General features: G+C 62.2%; 1 protein-coding gene across 2 annotated transcripts; it reads left to right on the forward strand.

Annotated features, from left to right (window-relative positions):
* The first annotated feature begins 891 nt into the window (after positions 1 to 891).
* Positions 892 to 15,490, forward strand: Mfng (MFNG O-fucosylpeptide 3-beta-N-acetylglucosaminyltransferase). Of its 2 annotated transcripts, XM_026410177.2 has the most exons (9): positions 892 to 1,328; positions 5,792 to 5,840; positions 5,959 to 6,066; positions 6,212 to 6,314; positions 6,663 to 6,816; positions 9,610 to 9,695; positions 11,217 to 11,382; positions 12,777 to 12,862; positions 14,636 to 15,490. In XM_026410177.2, the coding sequence occupies exons 1-9, from the start codon at positions 1,074 to 1,076 to the stop codon at positions 14,700 to 14,702; spliced, it is 1,074 nt and encodes a 357-aa protein (XP_026265962.2). In that variant the 5' UTR covers positions 892 to 1,073; the 3' UTR covers positions 14,703 to 15,490. The 2 variants fall into 2 exon arrangements, with proteins under 2 accessions (XP_026265962.2, XP_026265963.2); XM_026410178.2 differs by lacking the exon at positions 5,959 to 6,066.
* The last annotated feature ends 1,702 nt before the right edge of the window (positions 15,491 to 17,192 follow it).

Below are 17,192 nucleotides of genomic sequence, written 5' to 3' on the forward strand. Positions count from 1 at the left end.
GCCACCCACCCGTTGGGCAGTGGCCTCTGAATCTGCCTCTAGCCACACTCTTGGGGCGCTTTTGCTCGCGCTTGGCAATGCCTGCGCTGGCGTGTGCTCTGTGGATTTTGTTCTAAGGACGGGGAGCCAGTGCAGGGTTGGAGCAGAGGAAGGAGGTGTGAATGGCCTAGTGTCAAGGAAGACACACTTGTGGCTGGAGGAGGCCTGGTTGGCTGGGCTGGCTGGGTGAGGCAGCTGTAGAGCCTGCCAAGGGTGATCGGGAGGGCCACCGCTGGATAGGTGCCCTCAGGGGTCTCCTGCGGGGCCAGACGAGGACACGGGACCAGGCTTCCACCCAATTCTGGGCCTGACTGGCTGGATCATCTTATGTCACCCTGTGCCTCAGCTAGAAACTGGGACTGTCCCAATGCAGTTGTGAAGTCCAAAGGAACTGAGAAAACTTCTGTGGGAGTCCCAGGAATTGGGAGGGGCCATCATGGAAGGGTTCCTGGAGGAGGGACCCCCAGAGCTGAGCTTTAAGCGCAAACAGAATTTGGCCTGGAGGAGAGGAGAGGACGCGGGTAAGGACGTGGGATGGGGAGAGCATCCAGGAGACACTGAGCAAGAGCGAAGACGCCAGGACGTTGGAAAGTAACGGGCGCAGCTGGAGCCACGCCGGCGGGTCTCTGGGGAGTGGCGTGGCTGGAGGGCCCCTGGCTCCCACCGGGCATGGACGGTTGGCTCTTGCCGCCGCCCCCGCCCCCGCCCCCGCCCCAGCAGCTGGCAGGGCGAGGGCTGCCCCCGGGCGGCTGCCTCCCGCTCGGCCACCTCTGCGCCCGGCCTGGCTCCGCCCCTCGGCTGGGCGGGGCGGGGCCGGCGGCCGGGCCGGCGAGCGCCACCGAGCAGGTGGAGGGTGGCGGCCGGTGGGGCAGCCGCAGCTCAGGCTCCGGGGCGGGAGCTCCAGCTCCACGTCTCCGCTCCCTGTGCGCCCCGATGCCTGCCACACTCGTGCCCCTGTCAGGGCCACAGCCTGACCAGCCTCCGGTCCCGGACTGGCTGGGACTTGGGAGCTGAGCCGTCCGGCCGCTGTGCCCATGCAGTGCCGGCTGCTCCAGGGCTTGGCCGGAGCCCTCCTCACCCTCCTGTGCATGGGGCTTCTGTCCCTCCGGTACCAGTCACGCCCGCCCCCCCAGGGAGTGCAGCAGCCCCCCAGGCTGAGCCGGCCCAGCCCCGCACCCCGCGAGCTGCGGCTGCACGACATCTTCGTCGCCGTCAAGACCACCCGGGCCTTCCACCGCTCGCGCCTGGACCTGCTGCTCGACACGTGGGTCTCCAGGATCAGGCAACAGGTGATGAGTGGGCCAGTTGGCGCCATGGAGTCTGGGGCCTGAGGGACTCTGGAGGTCTTCCTGCTGGGCTGGGATCTCTGGCTCCCTCAAGCAGAAGCTGCTGTCGTCCAGCCGTCGGGCCCATCGCCCCATCCTTCCTCCCGGCCCCACGCTCTCACTGACACGGCGTCCAGTTCCTCAGATCCTCTGTTGGTGGCCAAGCTGCCCCAGGCCCCCGGTCCCTCCTGGGCTCCCTCTGTTCCCTGGCTGCCCCAGCGGGGGCCTCACTCCCGCCCAGCTTGGCCCAGCCTGGCCGCAGGGACCATAGAGGGTGCTGGGCCTCTGGGGTGGAGGCTTCTGAGAGCTCCTGACTCAGAGGTCCTCTCAAGGGTCCTGTGCCAACCTCGGCCTAGGAACTGCCCTGCCCAGGCTCTGGGGTGGAGGGTGGAGGGTGGAGGGAGGCCCTAGGTGGGCCTGTTCCGGGAGGCGCCCTTTCGGCCTTCCTCAGCCCCTGCAGCTGCCTGTGTGCACGCAGGCGTGTGCGCATGTGCACGTCTGGTGTCTTGCGCTGGTTTCCTGTGGTTGTCCTGGGAGGCTGTCGCTGAGGCAGGGGTGGGTGAGAGGTTGGGGTGTGTGCGTACACACTTGTGCTCACATGTGCGGAGCCCAAGAGTGTTCCACATGCCATGACAAGAGGTGTGTGGGTGACCTGGGCACGTGGCTCGTGCCCTTCAGGGGAGGCACCTCTGACCATCTGAATCCCTCCCAGCCTGTCCTGTCCCCGTGGTCAGTACTCTCCTTAAGCAAAGCCAGGGATCTGGGGCTGTTGGGGACTGTCTCTGGGGAGGCCGAGGGTGGATTCACACACACCACCCCCACTGTGGTGGCTGCTCTGCGGGAGGAAGTGACTGAGCCCTTGGAGGGGAGCCCAAGGAAAGGCACAGTCAGGTCTGAGAGGCCAGGGACCCCAGGGAGGGCACACCCCTGCCCCTGTTTCCTGGCACTGATGTCTTTACGCCAGGATTGACCCTTCTCAGCAGGGCCCCCAGCATCCCTGGGCCCCGCCAGATTCTCATCTTGGGGAGATCTGGTTCCGCCTGCGGAAGCCGCCAAGGCTGGCCCTCCCTGCAGACCTTCCTGTTTATGGCGCGGTGTCTGTGGACCGGGAGTGTGCCTCACGTGGCTTGAGGCCCTTTCCTGTCTTGTCCTATTCACCACGGTGGTGCCCCCAGATGAGGAAACTGAGGCTAGAGGAGGAAGTGCTGGCCAGTGTCACCCAGGGGTCTGAGGGGGCAGAGCCCAGCGGGACCCAGGTCTCACCTCTCCTGCACCTTCAGCCTGGGGGCTGTGCCTGGCAGTGCCAGCCTGGCTACAGTGGCCCCGTCCCAGGCCCTATCCCAGATGCTGATCAGGCAGCGGATCAGGGGGCACCTGCCGGCGGCTCAGCTCCTGAGGGCTGCACTGTGCCCCACGGCTCCGCTTCCCTCACACCCCCTGAGGCTGGGTGTCCATGCTCCCAGGTGGCAGGTGGGGAAGCTGATCCAAGCTAAGCAGAGTCCTGGGACGTGCTCACTCAGGGACCCCAGAGCGGGGAGCAGAAGTCACATTTAAGTTGAAAGAGGCCCACCCTGGACGTCGGTTCTCTCCCACCCTGGACGTCGGTTCTCTCCCACCCTGGGTTCCTCTCTCTCTCTGACCTTGGCCGAGGCCCTCCCCACCTGCGCAGCACAGGGGCATCCGGAAGGGGCCTGAGCTGGCCAACTCCAGCGCTAGGCGCCGGCTGGTTAGAGGTGGTGGGGTGGCAGGTGGACCCTTGTGGCTAGTGTGGGAGCCTTTGTCCTGCGGAGGGGCGGGCGGGGGAGGCGGGCCTTGTGTGTTTTGTGCTTGAGGGGAGCCTTTCTCTCCCCCACAGGCCCCTTGTCCCGTGTGTGTGTGTGGGGGGGGGTGGGTCGGGGAGGTGGCAGCAACCCTACATCTCCCTTCCTGCAGCAGATGGTCCCCCTGCGCCCCTCCCTGCCCCGTGGGCCGCTGGTCTTTTGTTTCTCCGCCTGTGAAGTCTTAACCATTGTCAGGTCCCCTGTTAAACAAATCACACGCAGCTTCTGGCTCAGAGGAAATTCTGCCCACTGTTCTCCTCTGCCAGCCTCCGAGTTCCCAGGGGCGGGGACCACCAGCTCCTGCGCCCGCTCCTGCTCCGGGAACGCCCACTCCCCCTGCTCATCCCACTGCCTGAGGCTCGCCCTGATTGCCTGTGTTTTCTACTTCTTCAGCGACCAGCCGTCCCTCACCCGCTTGGTCCGTCCTCTCCAGTGTGCTGCTTGGTGTGCCAGGGAGCAGGGCAAGAGTCCTGGCTTCTGTTACAGACCCCTTGGGGGCGGTGTGGCAATCAGACGTGGGTGGGGGCAGTCAGAGCAGGAGACCAGGGGAGATGCCCGCAGCAGGTCATGCCCATGAGCTGGACCAGGGCTGGGCTTGGAGAGACTGAAACAGCGATGATTCAAGGTGTGGAGGGGTGGACAGGCTGCATGTGGGGGCAGCACGGTGGCCCCCAGTCCTGGGTCCCAGCAGAGCAGCAGGGACTCGGTCTTTTTTGTTTTTGCGGGGGGTATGGGGCCCAGGGCCTGTGCGTGCTGCCCAGCCTCTGCCGCAGAGGCACACAGCAGCCTTTGTTTTTGGTACTGGGAATTGAACCCGGGGCACTTAACCACTGAGCCGGCATCCCCAGTCCTTTTATATTTTATTTAGAGACAGGGTCTCACTGAGTTGCTTAGGGCCTCGCTAAGTTGCTGAGGCTGGCTTTGAACTCGCGATCCTCCTGCCTCAGCCTCCTGAGCCGCTGGGATCACAGGCGCGTGCCACATCGTCCTGTCCCATGTTGTTTCGTTTTTAAGTTTTTTGTGGAAGTCATGGCTGCAGGGGATGTGAAAGCTGGGAGGAAGGGGGGGGGCAAAGGAGCTCCTTAGTGTCACCAGAGGGGTGTCGAGGCCTCCTGGGAGAGGTGATGCCCAAGTTGGGAGCTGGAGTGTGGGAAGAGGGAGCATCATGTGCAAAGGCTCAGAGTTGTGTGTGTGTGTATGCACACACACACACACACACACAGAGCATATTTGGGGAACCGAAACAAATTTGGGCAGAGAGATTCCTGCCTCATGGTGGAGCAGGAAGTACTGAGATCAGGCTGCATCAGGTGGCAAGGGTCAGGGGTCCCTTCACCTGTCATGCTTTGGAGGCTAAATTTTATCCCAGGGGCAGTAGGGAACCCATGGAAGGTGCTGGCAAGGGGTGGTGGGTATGAGTTTATCTGATTCTGGTCCTGAGAGGAAAACAGATCGGGGTGAATGGACCAGAGTCTTGCCACAATCCCTGAGAGACGATGGTGGCTGAGACATGGTCTGTGGACATGAGCCCTGGGAGAGGCCCTGTCCCCCCGTACCTTCTGCTGTTCCTCACCCTGGCCTCTAGCCTCACTGCCTCCGTCTCCCTTAAGTCTTCCTGTTGAACTATCACTCCTTCCTTTACACGGTCTTACTTTAGTCTCACAGCTGTTACTGCCCCCCATTTTACAATGGGTAAACTGAGGCCCAAGGTGGGGCTGCCCTGCTCTGAGGGGCTGGTTCCTAGAAAGGAGGAAGAGGTCTGTGGGTGACAAGGAAGGGCCTTCAGGGCCGGGGCCCTGCTCTTGGAGGGAGGACAGGGGTAGGCCTCAGGTGTGCATGGTGGGGCAGGGGGTACCTGGGGTGGATGAACAGGTGGGACATTTTCTCCTTGGTCCCCACAGGGCAGCCAGGGATCGGGAGGTCCTTGCAGGCCTTTGAGGTGCTCAGTAGAGAAAGGAGCTCTCGGGGCGGGCGGCTCTGCCCCTGTTGGGCTGGGCCTGGGGGTGAGGCATCCTGGCCCTGCATCTCTGTCTCACTCATGGCTGCTTCTGGAGGGTCCCCTCTGCCTCTCATTCCCAGTTTGCATTTGGTCTATTTAGGGGACAGATCACCAACCCTTCCTCATGAGGTTAAGAGAGGGCCAGCCGGGGGCAGGCATGGGTCCTGCTCCTGGTGGGTGCCCAGGGTGAGAGGGCAGGATCATGTCTTGGTGAAAACTTTTTGAGATGCTCAGGGGCCCCTGCACTGTGTGGGGTCTGTGGTGTGGGGACCCGGGGCGCCGGCGTGGGGTCCTTTCAGTCTGCTTCCCGACAGGGCTTAGGGTTGTGTGTATGTGACCTGGATGTAAGAGGGTGCCATTCTGCCAAGGGTATGGCTCTGTGAGGGGGACAGGGCTGTGCACCAGGAGATTGTGTCTATAGAAGCAAGTGTGTGTGTGTGTGTGTCCCCTAAAGAGACATATGGCCATGAGAGGGGCGTATGTCTGTCACTGCTGTGTGTATCCTCCTGGGTGGTGTCTGGGCTTGGCCATGGTGGCTGCTGGCTTGGCCTGGGTCTGCCCTGGGACACCGAGGCCTGACCCAAGTCCTGACCCCTTTTCCTCCCCAGACATTCATCTTCACTGACAGCCCGGACGAAGGCCTCCAGGAGAGACTGGGTAACAGCTGGCTGGGTGGGGCCCTTGGCTATTGCCAGAGAGAGCTGGGCAGCCATGCTCTGGCCCGGGGCTGCCCAGGAAATGGGCTGACCACCTTTGGCTTTGGGATTCCCTTTAGCCCAGGAGGGGAGAGGGCTTCCCTCTTGGAAACATGTGCAGGTGTGCGGAGGGGCTGCTGGACTAGGCCCTGGACACTTGATCCAATCCAGCCTACTGTCCTGGCCAGGTCAGCCTGCCCTGGGCCTGGTTTCCCCACTGTCAGCTGGGAGGGGGTGGCCCTGGGGCTCCCTTGGCCTGGCTTTGCTCTGCATTCAGTGTTTGGGGCTGTGGGAGGCGCTGGGCAGGGTCCCTGATGGCTCCTTCTCCTCTAGGGCCCCACCTTGTGGTCACCAACTGCTCCGCTGAGCACAGCCACCCTGCGCTGTCCTGCAAGATGGCTGCGGAGTTCGACGCCTTCTTGGCCAGCGGGCTCAGGTGGGTGCTCCTGGGTCTCTGGGGGAGGGGTGGCTTTAAGGGTTGGGTCAAAGCAGTGACGTGACCTGAGTCCAGTGGGAGAACCCTCGTCTCCCACGCAGCAGGCAGCCTGCAGACCAGCCGTGGCCCTGGGCCAGTGCCTCAGCCTCTGCCCCGGGCCTCGTGTCTTAAGCGGCCTGCCTTCCCCAGGAGCCTCCAGCACGTGCTTCTGGCATAAAATGGGCCTCAAGTGGTGGCCACCCCGCTGTGCAAGTGTTTGTTGACCTTGGGGGCGCAAGGGGAGCCTGGCTGGCTTCGGCCCGGGAGCCCCCATCCCTCCAAGTTTATTGTTCCCGTCGCTCCTCACAGGTGGTTCTGTCACGTGGATGATGACAACTACGTGAACCCATGGGCGCTGCTGCGGCTGCTGAGGGCCTTCCCTGCGGCCCTCGATGTCTACGTGGGCAGGCCCAGCCTGAACCGGCCCATCCACGCCTCGGAACCCCAACCGCGCAATCGCACGGTGTGTCCTGCCCTCCTCCTTCGCCCATTGGCTGTAGGCCCCAGGGGTGGGGCCGATTCGGGGCGGGGCCAGTTCGGGGGCGGGGCTGATCCAGGGGCACGGCCGACCTGGGGGCGGAGACGTGGTGGAGGCCACTGGTGGGGTCTGAGCATCAGGTCTGGCTTCGTCCCTGTGGGTTTGGGCCAGTGGCTTCTCCTCTTTGAGCCTCAGCCTCCTCCGCTGTGGAAGGAGATGGAGGTTGTGCAGGCAAGGCCTAGAGAAGGGCAGGTAGTAGGTCCCCAGTCAGCCAAGAGCGGAGGCTTGGTCTGGTCACACAGTGAGCTCCAGGTGTACTGAGGCTTCCTGACTCCATGGCGGGGCTCGTGGCCACCTGGTGTCACCATGCAGTCACGCAGGGTGTTAAAATGCTGGAATCCTGTGGGCCCCAGAACACGACCCCCCTTCAGCACCCTCCTCTCCAAACCTCCACTAACCAAACTTAGTGTGCACACTTGGCACCGTAGGGAGCCCAGACCAGCTTCGACCCTAGACCTAATGGACACTGATTAGGATTGCCAGATTTAGGGCAAAAAAAAAAAAAAAATCCTGGCTACCCAGTTAAATTTGACTTTCAGATAAATAATGAAGAATCTGTTAGAAGAAAAAAAATCACATGGCTCTCCCCTGAACCCAAGTCCCATCAGGTTATAGGTGTTGGGGTGCCCAGGCCCCAATGGTCCCCTTGGCTACAGGGACAAGGCAGGTAGGAAGTCCCTTCCCTAGAGGCAGCGCCTGAAGCGGGAGCTGGGCGCGCTGTGGGGCTCCCTCACCCTCCCCAGGTCACCATCTGCTTCGCTAGGGAAACCAGAGCCTTAATTATCAGCAGCTCCCCAGCCTCTGAGCCCTAATTAAATCCTCCTGGGCTTGAGGCCATGCATGTGAGAGAATCCAGGTAAGTCCAGGGGTCCCCCAGGCTCCCACACCGCTCCCACCCCACTCTCATCTGGCTTGAGCTGTTTGCTCAGGGGCTGAGAAGGTCACTGTGGAGCCCGACTCCAGGGGTTCACACATCAACCCTGCCACTGCCTGGCTTTGAGACCCTTATTGAAGTCACCTAACCTCTCTGGGCCTCAGTTTCCTCTTCTGAGAAGCAGGAGATAACAGCCCTTACTCACAGGGCAGTTATGAGCATAGAATAAAAAGGGGTCATCTGTCCAAGTCCTTGGAATGGCACCTGGAATGTAGTGGACACTGGCGAGTGTCAGCGGTCAGTCCTAGTCAGTGTTCACATCCCAGCCAAGTCCTCTCTCTGCAGATGCAGTGCCCAGCTGGGCACATCTAGGCCCACCCCCCAGGGCTCACATGTGCCCTCGTTGGCATGCACCCCCAGCAGGTCCCAGGACTGCCCTGGAGCGGGCAGAACTCCACAGTGTCCAGGACTGTGCGGATCTTGGGTCCTCCAGGGCAGGACTGCAAAGGGGGCGAGAGCTCTGGTTGGGGTCAGTCCCCACTCTGTGGCCTCAGGCAAGTGACTTCATTTCTCTGTGCTTGTTCACCCACCTGGGGCACGGGCCTTGGCACAGGGCATGGGACAGGCAGCATTCAGGGTCGGGCACTTACGAGGCTACTGCCATGTTGTGTCATTACACGGGAGTGGGGGCCACACGCTCGTTCACTTAGAAAACAAAAAATTAGAGTTTACGGGGCACCTCCTGTGTCAGGTCCTCAAGAGCCACTCATTCTGCCTTGCTGAGCCCGACCTTTCTCGCATTCTAGAAGAACGGCAGTTGGGGTCTTTAGAAGGATGCTTCTGAGCCAGGAGAACCGTCAGATTTCAGAACTGGAGCAGATGTGCTCACAGGAGGCCCAGAGAGGAGCAGTGCCTTTCTTGAGGTCGCACAGCTGAGCAGGGAGGAGGGAGACCTCAGGTTCAGGCTTCCTCATTGCTACCCAGGGCTCTTCTCACCGCTGCATCGCGGGAGATAACTCGCCCCAAATGACGTGCCTCCATTAAGCACCACCTACGGACCTGGGGGCAGGAATCCTTGGGGAACTTGTTGGACCAAGGGATGGGACAGCTGAAAGGGCCAAGTGCCTCTAGAGAAATCCATGGTGAATTTAGGGTCATCGCAGAGGAGGGAGGAAGAGGCCTTGGGCTGAGGTGATGGTGGTCATGTTGGGGCTCAGAGAATAGTGTAAGCCCCAAAGGGACACCTTGGTGCCGGTGATTGAGATGTCAAGGGGTTTGCTGGCGGCAGGGGCTCCCAGGACTGACTGTCCCCTCTACTCCATGAGAGACCTCATCTTCATTTTCTGCCAAAAACTCTTCTTGGCCCCAGGAATTGGGAGTGGGGAAGCCAGTGGAAGTGGCCTGGTGGAGGTGGCATCAGGACTGTACATCGCACAGAGCACTCAGGGAAGGACTCTGATTGGCTGGCCTAAGTCATGTGCCTATTGCAGAGCCAATCACTGGTCAAGGGGTGTGGCCTTGTGCACAATCGTTCCTGTGGCGCCTGCGTGCTTCCGTGACCTGGGGGAGCGGCCCCTCCCACCCTCCCCACCCTCCCCACCCTCTTGCCACAAGGTAGAGCCCTTTCTCAGAGGAGGGGGTCAGATTCCACTGTATTCCATTGTCCTTGGTGACCTTGACTTTGGGCCTGGTGTCCTTCCCTGTGAGATGGGCCTCGTAATGCGAGGCTGTAGCAAGATGTGAAGGTTACATGGAGAGATTCTGAGCCACGTGGGTTGGGGTGAGGCGTGGCCTCAATGTCTCTGACCCCAACTCACCTTGCACCTCTGCCCTCTCCTTCCCAGAGACTGGTGCAGTTCTGGTTCGCCACAGGGGGTGCCGGCTTCTGCATCAACCGCAAGCTGGCTTTGAGGATGGCCCCGTGGGCGAGGTAAGCCAAGACCCTGGGTGGCTGGAGGGCAGGAAAGGGTGGCTACTGGCATGCCCGAGGGGCAGGAAGGCTTGAGAGTGGGTGCAGGAGGAGCTACCTGTCATTCACTTTGTGTTACCGTGTGACCCAGTTCATGCTGAGCAAATTACCTGCCCCCCTGTCTGCAGGGGGTGCACAGTCCGGTGGCCTCTGTTGCACACAGGGACACCTCGAGAAGTCTGTTTGCGTGTCTGCAAGTGGACCTGCAAACACAGGGACTACTGGTGCCAAGGCTCAGGGTTTGGGCTGCATCTGGCCGAGCCAGGGAGTCACAAGGCCCCGTTTGCAGCCTCCTTCCGCTCTTCTGACCAGTCAATGCCAGAAGGGAGGTGAAGGCCAAGAGTAGGGGCTCTCAGAGGAGCAAGAAGGCCTTTTGGTTGAGGACAATTCCTAGAAGAGGTGGAATTGACCTGGGACAGCACTAGAGGACCCCAGAGGAGGGGAGCCAGGGGGCACTGGAAGCCCTCGGTGTGGATGGGGGATGCTGGCCTTCTAGAAGTGGCACATGTCTTCGTGGGCAGGATGGTGTTAACACTCGTGGCCTTGAACTTGGGTTGAGGGTTGGATCTGAGCTTGGCCCCTGTGTCACCTTGTTGGTGGTGTAGCCTGGTCTGCACTGAGGAGGATGAGGCCCTAGAGGGTTAGCGCCACTCAGGTCACCCAGGCTCAGGAGTACGAGCTGCTGAGACCTGGGTGCTTCCCCACTGTACAGCCCGCCTTGTCCCAGGCTGGGAACCGTGGGCCTGGGAGTGGCCTGTTGTCCTAGGGCAGGTCTGGCAGGCGTGCACCTGGAACTGCCAGGGGGTGTCCCACCTCTGTGGAACTTTCATGTGATTGATTGATTGACTGATTGAACTCAGGGGCATGCAACCACTGAGCCCCAGCCCCAGCCCTATTTTGTTTAGAGGCAGGGTCTCACTGAGTTGTTGGGCACCTCACCATCACTGAGGCTGGCTTTGAACTGGGAGATCCTCCTGCCTCAGCCTCCCGAGCTGCTGGGATTATTTAGGAAAAACTCCCCCTCCTCTGTCCTGAAGGCTTGGCTGTGGACCCAGCCTCGGAGGGAGTGTGGGCGGGGCTTCTGCACCCCTCCCCCCTTGGCTGGGTGTCCTGCTCCCAGTGACCGGCCTCCTGGCTCTCCTGACCAGCTCTCCTCCCAGCTGCCAGAGGCCTTCCTCTCTGTGTCTGGGGCAGGCAGGTGCTCAGGCTCAGCAGGGAACGCACAAGTTAGGGAGAGGAGGAAGGAGACATTTATGAAGGGCTTCACCACTGAGGCCCCCGACAGCCCTGGCCAGGACGGCGGTCGCCCCGTCTCACAGCAGAGGAGAAGGAGGCTGGGGTCCTGACTCCCTGGGTCGCGCAGGAGGCAGAGGCCGCTCCACCCCTGAGCGCTCCGCCCTGCTGCCGGCCCCGCGGAGAGCTTCCTGGGAAGGGGTCAAGGGCGGAGGCCTGGCCAGGGCTACAGTCCAGCTCTGCCCCCAGCGGCTCCCACTTCGTGGACACCTCTGCCCTCATCCGGCTGCCTGACGACTGCACCGTGGGCTACATCGTGGAGTGCAAGCTGGGGGGCCGCCTGCGGCCCAGCCCCCTCTTCCACTCGCACCTGGAGACCCTGCAGCTACTAGGGGCCGCCCAACTCCTGGAGCAGGTGAGTGGTCTTGGGGCAGGTGGCAATGAGTGGGGAGGAGGGTCCCCCAAAGGAACTTGGGGTGTTTGACATCAATCTGGGACTTGAGATTATGGGGCCTGGCTATCGATGGGGACCCTGAGGCCCAGGGTGGCAGAGGACCCCCTAAAGGTACTCAGTGACTTGCTCCTCAAGGGTTAGCATTGTGACACTGTGATTCTTTGATCTGGTCCCCAAATGCTGCAGGAAGGGCCTGCACAGGTGACCGGAAGCTGGCCTCTGGTCCCGGGACTCTGTCTGTCCACGCTGGCCTCATCCTGGCAGAAGGCAGCCCGGTTTCCACTCCATCCTGGGAGCAGGGCGCCTCCTTTCCCAGACCCTGGTGCAGATTTGATCCTGCTCTAATGGCCTGGGCCGTCACATGACCCTTCTCCTACCAGGGCCGGGAGCTGCTTGGCCAGGCCGGGAGCTGGGCTGTGGCTTCCTCCTTGGGAACCCCAGGTTCCTCTTATGAGGACCACACACCCGAAACTGGGAAAGCGGCAGATTTTGGACAGCCGGAAGCGGGGCACTCCCTGGTCAGGGTTTCCTGAGCACCTGCCGTGCCAGGGTCCACCGAGGGCTGGCCTCCTGCAGCTGTTTCCTCACCATATTCACATGGTCAGCACATCGTCCTGCAGTATCCACACACACTGGTCCAGGACCCCTTGATACTGATGTCCCAGGATGCTCAGTGCCCTATAGGAGGTGCTTCGTGTTTGCATATCGCCACGAGCAGCTTCCACGTGCTTTAAATCATCTCACCAGGTGCAGTGATGCACGCCTGTAGTCCTAGTGATGCAGGAGGCTGAGGCAGGAGGATCCCAAGTTTGAGGCCAGCCTCAACAACTTATCAAGGTCCTGTCTCAAAGAATAAAACCGGCTGGGGATGTGGCTCAGTGGTAAAACGTCCCTGCCTTCAATCCCCAGTATTGAAAAAGTAAAAATAAAAAATACATAAGCCGTCTCTGATTACGCCTGTCCCCTGAACGTGAGTGGGTGTTGCACCAAAGTGTCAGGGAACGTCAGAAGAATGCTCTCGTGCACATTCAGGTCGGAGGCGAAGGTTTTTGTGTATTTTTGATCCATGTTGGTGCAACGCCCGGTGGAGGGCAGACCGCAGCATCCTCCCCGCTGGGAGGATGGGGACTGAGCCCCACCCAGCTGGGCGCAGCTGAGCAACAGGCTCCTGGCCCAGCACGCGCTGCCCTGCCCACGGGGGGCTCTAGAAGGACCCGCTGCTCATGGTGGATCTGCAGGCGGACCTGTGCCTCTCAGGATGCCCTCTGGCCCTCTCTGCTGTTGCCAAAATGCTGCCCGCTTGTGGGATCCCTGGTGCGACACCCCCTCACACTACTCTGCTTCTCTCTGCCCAGGTCACCCTCAGCTATGGTGTCTTTGAGGGGAAGCTCAATGTCATTAAGCTACCTGGCCCCTTCTCCCCTGAAGAGGACCCCTCCAGGTGGGTCTGAGGGCTGCAACGGTAGGACGGGAGGTGGGGGTGCTGAGCCCAGGCCTCCAGAGGCGGGGGAGCTGAATGGAAGGAGTAGATTTCTGCCTCTGCTCTGCGGTGTGACTTTAGGCTAGTGTCTTGCCCTCTCTGGGCTTCAGTCTCTCACTTGTAACACTTGGAGACTGAATATTGTGGCTGTGTAGGACTCTCCCAGCTCTGGTCCCCAGAGTTCCTCAGGAGCCCCCGGAAGACTGTCCTGTTGGCCCTGAGTGAAGGACGCCGCGTGCTGCAACCCCAGACATGGCGGGGGTTGTGTTGTCTCCTTTGTTTCTTGGTCCTCTTAGACGGTTCTTCTGGGAGGGGAGGGTTGGGATGGTTAGAACCTTCCTGAAAGGCCTCAGGGGGTTGGGGCTGCTCCCCTCGGTCCCCTTTGTGTGGAGCAGTCCAGGGGACAGTCTGTGGAGGTGCCTGGTTCCCCGTCCACCGCGGCCCGGGGGTGTGTGGCCTGTGCTGCTGGCTCAGGGGGTGGGAGGGCTGGGGGGCAGGTGGCCTCTGAGCCCAGCCGCAGGACTGCCCCCTCCTGGCACCCCGTGCAGCCTGCGGCCCCCAGCCACGGGGAGCTCCTCCCCCGGGCAGTCCCGCTGTCCCCACTGCTCACCGGCCGCCAGCCAGCGCCACGTGGAGGCTGGGAGCCGGGGAGGAACCCGGGTCCTGCCTGCAGGGGTGTGCAGGTCTCGGAGGCAACGGGTAGCAAGGGGTGGTGTGGGCCCTGGGTCCCCTGAGGGGTAGAGACTTGTCCAAGGGAGTCCTGGACAATGAGGCGTCTGGGACACTGTCCTGTGGGGGACAGTAAGACAGCCTCTGTGCTGACGGGCGTGGGCTGTCCAGGGAGGGGGAGGGGAGGGGGCATGGGGTACCTGAACTGGTAGCAGCAGTCCCCAGGACAGGAGATGGCACAGTGTCCCGGGCAGAGGGGATAGCATGTGCAAAGGCCCAGGGGCAGTAGATAGACCTTGATGTGCTCGAGGAAGCCGAGGGAGCCATTGCAGTCCCATACAGAGGTGAGGAGAGGTGACACAGTGCCTGGTCTGCTCAAGGAGGTGACAAGCGACCTCCCAAGGCCTTTGTGGGCTCTGCCTGGACCTTAGATTTAGATTCCGGTCCCTTGCAGGGAAGCAGGGCCCCTGGCCCCCAGGTTTCCAGAGCCGCCCGGTTGGAGCAGAGGCTCTGAGCACGCCGAGGGTCCTGGGGGGCTGCGTTGACCCCGTTGTAGGTTCCAAGGAGACAGTTTGGCTTAACACAGGGAAAAACGTCAAAATTCTGGTCGTCGGTGGGGGCGGGAGCTGTGGCTGAGGCCAGGAGGCAGAGCACTGGCCCAGCACGCGGGGCCCTGGATTCAAACCCCGGCCCTGCCAGACATGGTGCTAGGTCTGCTCCAAGCTCAGGATTCTAGAATCCGCAGCTTCCTGCGGTTGGGGCCAGAGCCCTGAAGACCCAGGTCTGTGGGGCGGACGGGCTCAGTGGGGTCTTGTTCTGAAGTCTCTCTAAGCTGGGGGCTCAGCCAGGTTGGCCTTGTTCCCCAGGGGACATTGGGTGATGTCCAGTGGCTCGACTCGGGGACGTGCTGCGGGCGTCTAGTGGGTAGAGGTCGGGGTGCCGCTAGGCCTCCTCCAGGGCACAGGGCAGCCCCTGCCCCCCGGGTTTCCTGGCCCCAGATGTCTGTGGTGCCTGCTGTTCGTCATCTGCGGCACGGTGACCGTCCCCGTTCTGGTCTCTCTGCAGGTTCCGCTCCCTGCACTGCCTCCTGTACCCGGACACGCCCTGGTGCCCCCAGCTGGTGGTGCGGTGAGCCTGAGCTGCTGGGCAGAGGCCAGCGGAGGCTTCGGGCGGCTCCTGTGCCCACGCAGCGCTGACGAGGGCCCTGGAGGGCAGCTCCTGGCGCGGCCTCCGGGCGACCAAGGTGCAGGCCTGTGGGTAGCTGGAGGCACCCGGCTCGAGAGGAGGCTGGACAGCCTGGGGAGCAGGAGGACCAGGTGAGGGCCGGACAGGCCCAGGCTGGAGCCCGCGGCCTGGGGGAGCCGACTGAGCAGGCAGGCACCTGGGCCCGGCTGGGGATCGGGTGCCATCCCTTAGACAGTGCCTGGGCCCCTGGGGGAGGCTGGCTCCGGCCCTGGCTCTGTCCCCCTCATTCCCCTGGGGCTGAAGCACTGGGCCGTCTGCTCCTAAGACCCCTGGCCGGATCCTGTGTCCCTGAGGGGACCTGAAAGAGTCATGGCCAAACCCAGGGTCTGTGACGGATGATGACGCTGCGGAGTCTCTGAGCTCCTGGCCCCCACCCCTTGCTAATGGGCTCAGGTTTGGAGCCCCAGCAGGCCCAGGTGATGGCTCCGTGTGGTCCCAGCCAATCAAGACGACCCTTTGGCTCACTTTCCAGTCTCCGTTGCTGGGAGATGTTACCCTGTGACCCAGGTTTGGCCAGTAGAGAGGTTTCTGGGTGAGGTTTTTCAGCCCTGTACCTCATCTTCCTGTGTGAATGTGGGTATGATGGCTGGATCTGAGGAGCTACTTTGCCACCATGAAGGGAAGCCCAAGACCGTCACCGCAGCTGTCTCCTCCAGCGTTTGGTTCTGTACGAAATTAAACCCCTATTTAAGTCTCTCTTGGTCCAGTTTTCTGTTTGCAGCCAGAGTGTTCCTGACAGGGCGGGATCCTCAGTCTGTCACAGTGGTGACGGTGGTCACTTTGGTGCCCAGGAGGGGCTCCGTGTGTGTGCCGTCTGTGTGAGTGTGTGCACAGGCGTGAGTGCCCCTCTGTGCCTCTGTGTGAGGATGCACGTGTGCGTGTGGCTGTGCCCACTGACCCCTGAGGGCCACAGTGGGGCTCTGGGATGGGGAGGAGGGAGGAGAGACCGTGAGGGGTGGAGGCCCTGGCCCAGGCAGCGGGCCTGGGGCCCTTGGGTCATGTCCTTGGCTCTTGAGGGACAGAGTCCTTGTCCCGGCACATCTGGGTCAGAGGCCTCTGGAACCACCGAGCTCAGCCCCTTGTTTCCTTCCTAGGGAGGGTCCTGGGGCCCAGAGGGGGACTGCCACATGCCCGTGGTCCCCCAGCACGCGAGGGACCTGTGCCGGGTGTGCAGGATGGAGCTGAGTGAGGGCGGCCGCTGTCCTCCTCACCCGCGGGGAGGCTGCTGGCTGGCCTGGTTTTAGAAGCAGCAGCAGATTTTCGGGTAGTTCCCAGATCCTGAGGGTCGGTGGGGGGAGCAGGGCTCAGCCATCTGCTGCCTCCATTATCCCAGAATAGCTGGGGGCGGGGCTTGAGGAGTCAGCAGGACGGGGATTAGGATGGCGGGGGAGGAGGGGGGTGGAGGAGCGCGGAACCCCCTCTGGGAGCAGGAGGTTCTGTGTCTGCCCCCCCCAGCTGAGGCGCCCCTGTGGGCCCTGCAGGCCGGGGCAGGGTCGGGGGCGGGGGGCCCCTTTCCCCGCCTCACTGTGCTCCTAAGCCCCCTCACCTTTAGCCCGGGCTGGGCAGCCTGCCCGCCCCCCTTAGGGTGCACCTGGATGGGATAATTGGGGCCCTGGTGGCCACTGACCTTGGGCTGAAGGTGGGCTCCTATGACAAGGACGACAGAGTGGACAGGCACCAGAGGAACCTGGAGATGCTCCTCAGGGGCTGGGGGCCTCCAGCCAGCCCCCATCCCGTCATGGAGTAGGCAAGGCCCCAGCTGAGCCTGCTCCTCCCCCAGCCACACTGCCCCTCTGTGAACAGGGCGGGCACCACCCTGGGAGACTGGCCACGGGCATCTCAGCTCCGCCCTGCTGCAGAGCTGACCCTCATGGGGGCATGCTGCAGGGCCGCCACCCTGAGCACTTGATGCAAATCGGGCCATTTCATCTTTGCCTGTTTGAAGTAGGTGCACCGACCTTTGTGGCCATTTTGCAGATTAGGAAACTGAGGCACGGCAGGGGAAGGTTTGGGTCGGGCTCCTCATGGCTCCTCCAGCAGGTGGGGCCCTGTCTGCACAGCTCTCCCTCTCCCTGGAGCCTCGCTCTTGTCGGAAGCCACTGCCCCTCCGGGGGCCCAGGGCCACCCAGCACGCAGCGGCCGCCTCAGCCTGTGGTCATGCTGCCCACCCCTCCTGCTCCAGACTGCCCCTTGTGGTGCCTCAGGTGTCCACCCCCACCTGGCTCTGGGCTCCAGGGCCCCAGGGCTCCCGTGGTTCTGTTTGCTGCCGCTCAGGACCTGGCATAGTAGATGCTCAACAAACATTTGAAGGATGAATAGAAAACTGAGCGACTGGGCTTCTCCCATCTCTTCTGCTCCTCTTGCCAGGGTCTTGGGG

The sequence above is a fragment of the Urocitellus parryii genome, chromosome 5 (genome assembly GCF_045843805.1).
Source record: "Urocitellus parryii isolate mUroPar1 chromosome 5, mUroPar1.hap1, whole genome shotgun sequence".
NCBI lineage: Eukaryota > Metazoa > Chordata > Mammalia > Rodentia > Sciuridae > Urocitellus > Urocitellus parryii.

What these genes read in the sequence shown, in the direction of transcription:
- Mfng (XM_026410177.2), top strand. Translation starts at nt 1,074, where the DNA reads ATGCAGTGCCGGCTGCTCCAGGGCTTGGCCGGAGCCCTCCTCACCCTC. An exon ending in CAGCCTACTGTCCTGGCCAG is followed by an intron (nt 6,067 to 6,211) that starts GTCAGCCTGCCC and finishes CTTCTCCTCTAG; the next exon opens with GGCCCCACCTTGTGGTCACC. An exon ending in CCTGAAGAGGACCCCTCCAG is followed by an intron (nt 12,863 to 14,635) that starts GTGGGTCTGAGG and finishes GTCTCTCTGCAG; the next exon opens with GTTCCGCTCCCTGCACTGCC.